This window comes from Mustela nigripes, chromosome 6, assembly GCF_022355385.1.
Source record: "Mustela nigripes isolate SB6536 chromosome 6, MUSNIG.SB6536, whole genome shotgun sequence".
Classification (NCBI taxonomy): domain Eukaryota; kingdom Metazoa; phylum Chordata; class Mammalia; order Carnivora; family Mustelidae; genus Mustela; species Mustela nigripes.
The window spans coordinates 120793749-120806256 of NC_081562.1; the positions used below are offsets into that span (position 1 = coordinate 120793749).

The 12508-nt window shown below is 38.2% G+C and overlaps 1 protein-coding gene across 3 annotated transcripts in view; it reads left to right on the top strand.

Annotated features, from left to right (window-relative positions):
- The window catches only part of MPP7 (MAGUK p55 scaffold protein 7), a 286825-nt gene that overhangs the window by 200002 nt on the left and 74315 nt on the right, over window positions 1–12508 (top strand). For all 3 annotated transcript variants that reach the window (XM_059404113.1, XM_059404112.1, XM_059404111.1), the window contains 5 exons: window positions 1458–1539; window positions 2116–2201; window positions 4898–4972; window positions 5685–5881; window positions 6363–6427. In XM_059404113.1, the coding sequence (XP_059260096.1) occupies window positions 1458–1539; window positions 2116–2201; window positions 4898–4972; window positions 5685–5881; window positions 6363–6427 (505 nt within the window). The remainder of the gene's footprint in view (window positions 1–1457; window positions 1540–2115; window positions 2202–4897; window positions 4973–5684; window positions 5882–6362; window positions 6428–12508) is intronic.

Here is a 12508-nt window from a genome sequence, read left to right on the forward strand (position 1 = left end):
TGGGATTGGGAGGGAGACAAACCATAAGTGACTTTTAATCTCACAAAACAAACTGAGGGTTGCCGGGGGGAGGGGGCTTGGGAGAAGGGGGTGGGATTATGGACATTGGGGAGGGTATGTGATTTGGTGAGTGCTGTGAAGTGTGTAAACCTGGTGATTCACAGACCTGTACCCCTGGGGATAAAAATATATGTTTATAAAAAATAAAAAAATTAAAAAAAAATACATTTAGGAGAAAAAAAAAATAATACATTTCTGGTGATCTTGGCTATAAGTAAACTTTAAAGAAAAGCAGAACTTACCATTAACAGTAAGTTAATGACGGGTCTTTATGGGTCTGGTGTTTACGATTGTGGAGAGATGCTCATTTAAATCTTTGGACATGACCACATGCTTGGTGAAGAAAAATGTCACAAAATCTGATCACTTAAGTATTTGATTTTTTTAACCATTATTAGGTATCTGATAGTTGTCATAGAAAATATATTTATTATAAATGTATTCCTAATTTTGTTTACATACCTTTTTTAATGATACACACGTGTGTATTGATGTGAGAAAAATGCGACTTTCTTTTTCCAGTGAATTCTGCCATGATCTAACGTGCATCTTTTTCGATGTGTGTTGCCATTGTAGAATGCTTTCCTACACCGATGCCAGTTTCTTCGAAGGAAAGTCATAAAAAGGTGTTCAAAGTAACCATTTGTGCCTGATGTTCTTATAAAGCAACATTCAGTTAATTTGCTTCTGAACATCCATAAGTGAAGACTTTCTGGATCCTTTTTGAAATTGTTTCCTAATCTTCTGCCAGAATGTTGGTTCTCTTTGTACCAAGTGCAGTCCTAGTACGTGAAGACCTTGGAGTAACAGATCTTCTCTCCATTAGTTTATCTTACCACTAGGCAAGAAACATGACTAATTTCGGAGTTTAATTTTTCTCTTTTTTTGTCATTATGGCTGAGTTCTTTTACCATAGTAGTGTAATGAAGGATCCTGAAACTAAAAGCCAGTTGATCTGGGTTTCAGTTTTCTAGTTTATAGGAGATTTTTGTATTCACTTAATCTCAGTGGAGCCCACCTTCTTCATGGGGTATTAGAAAGACAAAGTGAGATGAGCAGATGCTGTCAGGGGGTAAAAACAAATCATATTCAAATACAAGGCATTATAATGGAAAAAAAGATATTTGTATTTTTCATTGTGTTGAAGAGGTTAAAGACTTGAAAAATCCTTAAATGGTGCTGAAAACTGGAGAGGTTGTGTCTGATAGAAAATCTTTCCAAGTCAGGAATGTTTGTACGATGAGGGGCATGGTGTCTGTTCCTCCTGCCTCGTACCTTTAATTTTTGTGTAATTGTTTTCACTTTTTCCGGATAAATGTCCTTATTTCTGCTCCCTTTCCTACCACCCAGTGCACACCTTTACCCACAGGTACTTTTTTTTTTGTTTTCCTTCAAAGGGAGCTACCATTAAGAAAGACGAGCAGACTGGAGCCATCGTTGTGGCTAGAATCATGAGAGGAGGCGCTGCGGATAGAAGTGGTAAGCATTTTTTTAAAAAAAGAGGGAGAGAAGTGGTAAGGGTTTCAGCACCAGCCACGTGAACAAGTCATGTTGCATTTCATGGGCAACATTTCCAACATGTAATTAAGAGGATAACGATTTTTTGATGTAATACATCAAAAACAGTAAGATACTTTGCTCTGTGCTGAACTGTGAAAACCTGTTGAAATACATGATACATCTCACTCAACTTTACAATCTCCGTTTACATGGGCTTCCAGAGTGATATTAGAGTCTGTTTCAAGTGTTCCTGATTCGAAAAGGATGACTGCATATGTGCAGCCTTTAAAACAAGATAAAAATTCTTTTGTTAGGTGAAAATAATACACGTTTCTAGACAAAGGCTGCGCTGCTGATGTTATTTCTTTGGCAGCATTATAACGTGGTAGTCTTTGATTCATTGCTGTTTAGAGGCACGGGATCTGAAACCAGAGAAGCCTAAAAGTGTCCTCATGTATTCGGGGCACCAAACAATGCTCGGAGTATGGACACAGTTGAGAATTGCGGTTTTTTCATAGGTAACTCAGCTAATTTATCCAATTTGCTACTTCTCAGGTCTTATACATGTTGGTGATGAACTTAGGGAAGTGAATGGGATTCCAGTCGAGGATAAAAGGCCCGAGGAAATAATTCAGATTTTGGTAAGCTGAAAATGTATTTTAAACTTGCAATAAAAATGAAATTGAATTAGTATGTTTCAGACTTGGTTACAAATGCAGAATTTGGATTTAGCTGTCCAGAGCTGTAATCCCAGCTTTATTACTTAATCCCTGTAAGTCCTTGGAAATTACCGTACTCTCTGCATTGTGCTGGCGTTTTCATTTACGGAATGAGAGCAAGAAGAGGTTAAATACCTCATGGCCTCAGTGTTTTGAGGATTAAATGACTCATGTATATAAAGAGTTTATTTCAGGGCCTGTCTCAAATAGGCACTTAAGAGACGGCATCTACTCTGTTACTCGTGATGAATTTTTCTTTTTCCTTCTCCCATGGACATGGGCAGACTCTTGGCTATGCTTTCTAGGTATCTAAAACAGTGAGACTGATTTAGATGCCTCGTGAAATCTAAAACAGAACAAAATTATTTGAGGCCTTGGCAGTATTAATTTTCCAGTTCATTTGTAAGGATAAAATGAGGGAGACTTGTTGCTTTTAATGTATGAAAATGTAAACATACAGAAAAAGAGTTTCGTATCTTCCAGCAGACCGCCGTATATATGAATATTTAGTATGTGATTAAGATGGCATTTTAAATCCATGGGAAAACCAGGAAGTCATTTCATAAATGGTACTGGATACATTGATGATTCAGTTATAAAAAAGAAAGTGCCTATTTTACACTATACCCAAAACAAATCCCAATGAATTTGACTTTTTAAAATATTTAAAAGTAAAGGAAGACTTTTTAAACTTGATGTGAAATTCAAATAGAAAGATAACTGAGGTGATGGCAGGAATTGAAAACTTTCTGTATGGAAAAAGATGCCATATGTTACCTGAAAGACCACATGACACTTAGGAAAAATATTGTCCATATATATGATAGGAGGTATTTTAATGTGTAAAAAGTTCACAAACATCAGAGAAAAAATATTTATAGAAAGGTTTACAAAAGAAAACATGAGGTCTGAAAAATACTGGATTAGAGGGATTTGAAAGCCTGATAATGGCTAGAGTCTGGGCATGTAGCCCTACTCATATGTTTCCAGTGGTGGGATGAATTTAGTAGATCTTATGAGATGGCTGTCTACCATTCGAATTTTAAATTTGCATACCCTTTAATCAAGAAGTTCAGTTGTTGGGAATTAACCCATGGGAAATAATTTGGCAAGCGTACTATATGAGCAAGATTGTACAAAATACTTAGAAATAGCAAGAGGGTTGCACTGATTGACTAATCACTCATCCACATGATGGCAATCACAATGGCTGGTAGATCTATATGACTTGTAATCCTAGTAATTCTTACAGTGGTCGAGCGCTTAATGATACTGTTCTAAGGGCTTTGAACACATTAACACATGCACGCATGCGCGCACACACACACACACACACACATTGTAGAATGGGAAAAGATTATAGAGAAGACTTGCTTTCTTTCCCCATTGCAGTTCAGTATTCTTTGAATTCTTAAGATTTGTCTGTTATTTTATGATAAGTAATAACAGTGATATTACCTGTTTGAAATCACTCCTGCTCGAAAATTTTGATACTTACACTGTTAAACCCCCTTTTTACTGGAGTCTCTGTCCTGGTGCTGCTGCCTTACATTTGCAAGAGCTGATTTCTCTGCAGCTTTTCCCAGCTGGGCTTTCAGGGGCTTCCACTGGTAAATGGAAGTTGGCTGTGGCCCATGGACGTTGACAAACAATACAAATCAGGGCTTCCTCTCAGCTGCCCCCAGAACAGAGCCCTGGTTTACGATAGTGCACCTCAGAGATAGTACCCAGTCTCCCTTGTCTCTCTCTCTCTCTTCCCCTACCCTCTCCTTCCTGTGTCCTTCCTCTCCTCTGCCTGATGGCATCTTCCTCTTTTCTTTTTTCCTTCCTTCCTCTCCAGTATGTGCCAGATACTTAGTGCTTTCGTGGAGCTTAGAATTTAGCAGGGATAACAGATACTAAGAAATAACCATATAAATGATTACTTCGTACGGTTAGGAGAAATGCTAAAAAGAAACCGAGAAAGACATGAGAGGGTATGAAAGGGACATCTGCTCTGGTCTGAGACGGTCGCAAAAGAATGGCCTGTATTGTTGTTGCTTGCTTTAATTAAATTAATAGTTAATCTTTTTGTCTTTTAATTAACCTATTACATTTGGCATTTTACTCACTAATAGCAGTGAATGCTCGTTATTTTTTTCTGCTGAGCATTGCAGCTAATTGTGTGTGTGTGTGAGTGAGTGAGTGAGTGTGTGTGTGTGTATTATATAGTGAATTATACAACTGCATTGCTGACAGTACAGGTATTCCTAAAAACATGGATGCCACTACTAAAATGTATCATCTGAACTTTGCACATCATCCTTAATATTGTCTGTATCAGGCAGTCTGCAGATTCTGTGCTTCTGTTTTGAAGTAGCTTAGCATGGATGCGGATACATTTTGAAAGTGCACTGAAGGTCAAGTGCATTTAGCGTTTCGTGTTTTTTAACTTACTTGAGCTCAAGTGCTTTCTCATATTGCAGGAATTTCTACAAAAATAGTTTTCTCAGTTTGGTTTATCTAAGAGTAGAAACCTCAAGCTTATAAATTTTCAGCATCATTCCCTTTTCTATCTATTTTGCTTTCCTTCTCCTGGGCTCTAGAAGTTCTCTGATAAGTCTTTCCTCTGTTACCAGGCTCAGTCTCAGGGAGCAATTACCTTTAAGATTATACCCAGCATCAAAGAGGAGACTCCATCTAAAGAAGGCAAGGTAATCATTCCTTAAAAAATCCTTTTTTGTTTTTGTTTTATTGGCGGTGGCGGGTGCTAATGTTTTCCCATCCTCGTTGTCACAGTGAATTCATTTTCATATTCTCTTTTTGAGAAAAAAGTCATTTTTTGGGGGGGGGGGGGACACCTGTTTGGCTCAGTCGGTTAAGCATCTGTCTTCTGCTCGGGTCTTGATCCCAGAGTCCTGGGATCGTGTCCCACAACGGGCTCTCTGCTCAGCGGGGAGCCTGCTTCTCCCTCTGCCTTCCCTCCTCCCCCTTGATGCTCTCATGCTCTCTCTCTCTCTCTCTCTCATAAATAAATAAATAAAATCTTTTTTAAAAAATAAAATAAAAATTATTCTTTTTTCTTTAAAAAAAAAAAAGTATCCTTAAATCAAAGAAGAATCTTGGCCCTTTCCCATTTATTTATTTATTTATTTAATATTTATTCCTTTTATTTTTTTTTTTATTTTTTATTTTTTTTTTTAAAGATTTTATTTATTTATTTGACAGAGAGAAATCACAAGTAGGCAGAGAGGCAGGCAGAGAGAGAGAGAGAGGAGGAAGCAGGCTCCCTGCTGAGCAGAGAGCCCGATGCGGGACTCGATCCCAGGACCCTGAGATCATGACCTGAGCCGAAGGCAGCGGCTTAACCACTGAGCCACCCAGGCGCCCCAATATTTATTCCTTTTAAATGAAACTCTCTTCCAGATGTTTATCAAAGCCCTCTTTGACTATGACCCTAATGAGGATAAAGCAATTCCATGTAAGGAAGCTGGGCTTTCTTTCAAAAAGGGAGATATTCTTCAGATTATGAGCCAGGATGATGCAACGTGGTGGCAGGCAAAGCACGCGGATGATGCCAATCCCAGGGCAGGCTTGATTCCCTCAAAGCATTTCCAGGAAAGGTGAGCTGCTGGCGCGCGAATAGTGGTCTCTCTTCAAATGACCTTTTGTTCTCTGCAAAATAGCAGTGGAAGAGAGTTGTGATAAAAGGAGCACTAAAACCTTGCTTTAGAATCCTTTATCCCTCAGGTTTGGATTTCTGTTTTGTCTAACTAAGGATGAATAATGACCAAAAATAATACGACAGGACCCGGTCATATTCGGTTTTTGTGATGAAGCAACTGGAAAAATAGCACATTAATGTCTGAAACTCTATTGATGTGAAAGATGGTGGGGAAAGAAGAGTGATTTTGGAGTGGGGATGACTTATAAAAATTTGAAAAGGAGGGGATTTATTTTTTAATTTGAATAGATTGCATTGTGTTCATTTTTACCCCCTGGCTTCCTGTTCCCCCCTCCCTTGGGACTTTTAATATTTTGGTGTTATATTAATCTTGGATCTGTACTGAAAATTGATAGGCATTGACTTTCTTTTTCCCCCAGGAGATTGGCTCTGAGACGACCAGAAATACTAGTTCAGCCCTTGAAAGTTTCCAACAGGAAATCATGTAAGTTTGTTCATAAAAATGCAGAGTAACTAAATCTCGCTGTTTATTTTTGACTATTAAAGCAGGTGTTTGTGGGAGGACGAGAGCTCGTGGTGCCTTGTGATGGCTTTCGGATCATCATTTCACGGCAACCAAATAAGAAACGCGCAGTAGAATATTTAAGCGAATCTTTTGAAGAAAGGGGGTGTTTGTGGTTGTTTGTAATAAACCCATGACTCACACTTTAAGCAGCTAACTAGCAAGGCTACCCTTCTTGACTTCTGAACGTGGGTGTTCTTATAAATGTAACCTCAAATGCAACGCTTTTATTCCTCCAAACCTAGAAGGTTCGGGTAAGACACTTCTTGGTAAAATCAGGGGAAGGAAATCTGCTACTTTCCTGGGCACAAAGGCACTTGGGCCTGAGAAGAGTTGTTCTTGTTCTTAGCTCCTTGCTTGTCCAGAAATCAGAGTAACTCTGACCTTCAACACGCCTGTTTGGAGTTGTTACAAGAAAGGATTAAAACAAAACAAGTGCAGGAAAAGGAGGAGGTAGGGTTACTGAGAGAAAGATAGTGCGGGTCGGGCTGCCTTCTTTTCCTCCCTCACACTCCTGTTGTCTCAGCTTCCCCTCTACGCCCCGCCCCCTCAGCCCTGTCAAGTCCCCATCCCATAAATTTCCTCCTCCATCTCCCTAAACATTTCATGGTTCTAGGTATTTTTAAGAGTTAAAAAAAAAAAAAAAAAGCCTTTTGTTTTCAGTACAGAGATTGTCCATTAAAAGACGAACGCACAAGTAAAATGGTGCTGGAATCTTACCCCAACATCTGGTTTTAGTATTGTCGCATTTTTCACATCTCCTGTTATTTCTGTCAGTTTGTCGACGCGTATCGCTCAGCAATTACAGTTTAAGAGAGCCAAACTACGGTCGAGTATAGTATAAATCTCACAAGCAAGCGGATACTTCAGGTGGAGCACTGATTCAAAAGCCTGCTTGTTCTTGCTCCGTTGAGTCTGGGCCGAAGGAAAACCCCCTTGTCATAGAATGCCGCATGGATTGTGACATCGGAAAGTGCACAGTTTAACCAGAGGTTGCATCGTTCCTAAGTTGCGATGAGTTTTTGCTGGCAGAGCCTCCGCGGCGGCCACCTCCCTGGCCCTTGGAGGGATTTCTAAATTGGGGTCCTGCAGGCTTCTTTACACATTTGGTGCCTGGGGGTTACAATGTGTGTCACACGAGAAGGAAATCAGTGTGATTCTATTCTAATCTGAATCCTACTCCCAATTTGTTTGAGTCTTAGGCCACTTAGAGATGTCCAGTTGGTAGAATTGTGAATTTTCATTTACTTGTTTTTATAAATGTGTTTCTTAAAAAAAAAAAAAAACCTACATAAAATGTGTATATTGTCTTTCTAACAGCTCTCCTAAAACTAGTTGCAGTATAAATGTGTGTGAATGTCAGAAGGAGTGTTTGTGGGCTTTTTTTAATTATAATGGGCAATGTTTGTCTGGTAATAAGAGGAGTTTTTATGTGATAGTCTTTAATATTTGACTCTGAAAAATATTCCAAAATTACTAACATGTCCTTATCTGGATGTTTTAGGGTTTTTTGTTTTCTGTTTGTTTTTTTGTTTTGTTTTGTTTCTGCTGCCTCTTGAAGACGATTTAGGAATGTTTACTGATTCCCATCCACACTTCCTTTCCTTCTTTTCTATTTTTTTTTAAAATTAGACTTAATTCATGGACATTCGTGTATTGGTGGTTCTCATATAGGGATGTTCTCTATTTTTAAATAAAAACAAATCGGGTCAACATTATCCAGATCACTAGTGTGTAGTAAATGTGGCCTTATTCAGAGAGACAGTCTGTGTCTATGAAACTTAAATAGAAAGTTAGTACTTTTATTGTCAAATAATCAGAGTTCCATTTGAAGTTTTTTTTTTTTTTTAATGTTTTATCCTAAACCCCTGAACTCCAAAGTTTTGCAAAAATTATTATACTGGTTCTGAATATTTTTAAGGTCATTTAAAAGCACTTTGTTCACTTTGTTCTGTAATCTGTGTATCTGATAGTGATTCTTTACATAACTACCCTTGTAAACTATAAAGGCCATCTAACCCAACACTTTCTGGACTTCAACATTTGGTACCTAGAAGATTTTTAGGATAGGACATCCATCTTGTCCTTTGCTAAACTACAGAATAACATTATGAAGAAAAACAGAAAGTTAACATAAAATCTTTTATTTATATGACTTTGAATAATAATTCATAAACTAGGTTTTAAGAAACGTTTCTAATTTAATGTAAATATTTTAAAAGAGAAATAATTCTGTCATGCTGGTGTTTTATAAATTTATTATAAAATAGTCATATTGATAATTTTTGGCACTAAATTGTACAAGTGCGCTTAAAACCTATGAGATTATGTTAAACAGTGAATTTAGAATAATGACTTCAATCAGATAATAATATGTATCATATTAGCCAGTTAACTTCTTTCAGAGAATAATTGCCTGCATTACTGTGGTCTTACTCTTTATTTGACTCACGGTATATCATCATAACTCAAGTTCGCATGGAGGAAAAGCTCTGGAAATTTAAGGGTTCAGTCAATGTCAAGATCAAAGTCAGAAAGGACTGGAGAAGGCATTTATGTGGACTCGAGCTATAGATCCTGACTCCGTGGTAGATAAAGACAGGAGCCATAAAACTGACATCTTCAGGCTTTAAAGCTGGCATCTTTACGCCAAACTGTGGTATTCATCTTAATGCTTGGTTATTTCCTCCCCTCAAGAATCTTGGCATATCTGATACAGATTGAGAAAATAGGCTTCTCGAACAAAATAATCTGCCTCTTGTAATTAAACATTCCTTAAAAATATGCACTCTTAAAACTAAAGCGTAAATGAATCTTAGAAGCTTGGTAGAGGGGACTCTTCCCCACTTCCTCCTCCAACAAAGAAATTGGTAATAGAATTCTGTGTTCCCTCCCTTTCTCCATCATCCGATGAGAGGCTCTCACATAATGGATTTACCTTAGTAATAGAGACAGAACAGCCTAGAAGTCTGATCAGTTCTCTTTGACATGACCGACTTTTAGATTTTTACATGAAAGACACAGGTTAAGTGTTTTGGAAATTAGTTTAAAGCCTGTCTTATGTCTTAAGTAACGTATAGAAGTTTTAAGGACAGCCATTTGGCAGCTTGCAATTTTTGTGTCGATATTACTGAAAGTACTCTGTGATTTTTCTGCCAAAAGCTTATTTTTTTATAGTTCAGTTGCATATATAAAGCAATATGATCTTACCTAACCTTCAAAAAGAAATATGATTTTCTTTGATTAATTAAAATGCTTTTGTTCCGTTTCTGTTGAAATTAAACTTTATAAGTTTTTGTCTTCCTAATAATACAAACATTAGTAACTTAGACTTCAACAGTATATAACATTTTAAATCTAGTTTACAGGGTTTGCAGAAAAACCTCCTCTTATTCAAGTAGTGTATGTTACAGGAGAAGATTCCGGTATGATTTTTGTTTATGGTGCTTAGTTTCTTTTTTTAGTTATTGAAGTATAAATACCTTAAAAGATATCATACTGCTGATTGAATAATATCCATTAAAAATTTTTCTTTTACAAAACAGTTCTTACAGAATTTTTGTAATTAAAAAAAAATCCTGAAGGTATGATTTTTTTTTTTAAAGATTTGAAGGTAAAAATACAAAATACTGTATCTTAGAATCTGTTTTAACCAAATGTCACTGCTGTCGTATGGGTACAAGAGAAAATATTTAACTGGAGCCAGAGGTGTCCATTCAAGCAGCATATAACCAAGTCCTCTCAAAGACAAGCATTTCGTGGGTTGAAGATCACAATCTACCAACAGTACAGTTTAAACACGGAATGAGCAAATTCACTCTTCATGGTGTCAATGTTTTGGAAGGCCAAGCATTTGAGAATAATATATATATACAATGTTCTAGGTTGTTACAACTATTCAAACTGAGTAAGCTCCTTTCTCCTGGCATCTTAACCAGTAATTTTTTTTTTTAAGATTTATTTATTTTTTATTTGACAGACAAAGATCACAAGTAGGCAGACAGGCAGGTGGAAAGAGAGGAGGAAGCAGGCTCCCTGCTGAGCAGAGAGCCCGATCCCAGGACCCTGGGATCATGACCTGAGCTGAAAGCAGAGACTTTCACCCACTGAGCCACCCAGGTGCCCCTTAAACAGTAATTATTTAGTGTGCTCATATATAAAGTTAATTAAGAAATTAACAAGTAGGTTGCTTATGTTCTTATATTAAATTTGTATGCCTAAAACTCTGTCAAATATTTCTTAATATTGGTGGGGTTTTGTGTTAACAGAAACATAGGGGGTTTTAAAAAATACTGAAAGTAGCCCCCCGACCCCAATATTTACTGATATTCTTTGGAAAATGCCAAAGTTCAGAGTTTGTGTGGACAGAGGTGCAGATGAATTAGGCTGTAAACTGTATGTCTGACTGTTTATGTCAGGAGATGGTTGAGGTGATGGCCTAATTATTATTGCTCACTTTTCATCTCAGTCGACTGTGTTCTTCTTATATAAATTGAAGATACTCTTTCTAGAACACTCTCAGAAGGTACAGCTTTTCGCTTTTCCATTTGAAGGGTTCCAAGCCATACTGTCTCTTGCCTTTGTCTTGGGAACCCAATGCTATGCAGGAGAGAAAGGGCTGATTAACTATTAAGGGTGTACTCTGTGGTCACAGGTTATGGCAGACTTTTAGGAAGGTTGATGTGGGTAGAGGGAGGTAGAAGAAAGCACAGCTTTGACCCTGTAAATGCGATCACACACCTATAAAGACACAATGTCTCCAACTGCCCAGAGTATCTGACGTTGCCCTGCTCAGAGGAGCTGGCGGCCAGCAGCATGGAGAATCTCCCCCTGCCCTCTTGCGTGGGGCTCATCTTGCCGAAGCATCGCCACTCCGTTCTCTGAAGACAGCCACAATTACTCTCTGTGCCCTTCTTGGCTTCTCTTCTGTGGTTCTGTAGTTTTCCTGTCTTGCTCGTCAGTGCTTGAAGATTGGAGAGTGAACTCCTTTTAGGCCGGGGAGGGTCAGGCTTTGGGGGAAGAGACAAGAGGCTGGTGTGCTGGGAGGGTATGGAGAGCAGACAGGAAGCTTGAAATTAACTTTTTTGACTCCCCCCCCGCCCCCCGACCGCCACCACCACCAACTTGTATTTCCTAGCATACAGTTAGAGTAACTAAAGAGTGATTTTGGCTTGATTGTATAGCATGGTACTTAAAAACGCAAACTCTGAAGCCAGATTGTGTGGGTCCCTGTTTCAGAGTGCTTCATTTCTCTGTCCCTCTGGTTGCCATCTGTGACATGGAGGGAACAGTACTGGCTTCGTGGAGCGGTGCGAGAATTCAGTGTGTTTATGCATTTAGTGTATACAGAACAGTGCCTTCGTTAAGAATATAGTTCAGAATCGTGCAGTTGTCCCAAATGTCTCTGAAATCAACCTTTTCTATGTTTTCCTCTTTGTTCAGACTTGCTAAGTGTAAGGAAAGGTGCTCTTTGCTTTTCCTTGCGGCTGTCCATGAAGCTTGCTGCTGGCTTGGAGGTAGATATGCATGTGGGTTATCCCACAAAAAAGAGCTTCTCTTCCTACTTAGAGCATGGAAGAAACACTCTTCTGAGAATGTACACAGCATATTCACCACCTTTTATTAGATTATTAGAATAGGGAACATGCCGTACTATTTGTGACATGGAGATGTTTGTTTTTATTGTGGGTTGACCTTGGTGTTTTAATTTTTGTTCTTATGCACATGGGTGTGAGAGACATGGCTTTTTAATCAGATGATAAAATCTGTTGGACTTGACACTGGTTCTTTAATCAGGGTGCAACACTCATTCAATCCTGTTGTTCCTTCAGAAAATACACCTTCTGAAGAATACAGAAGAAAATACACCTTCTGTTTAATAACCCGCTTTGTGGTGGGGTGTCTGCGATTGCAGACTCTGCTCGTATTATTTTTCCTAAGCCTGGTTGCTTGGCTCGGCTAATCCGTATCACATAGTTCATTATTCATTTTCTGCTAATTTGT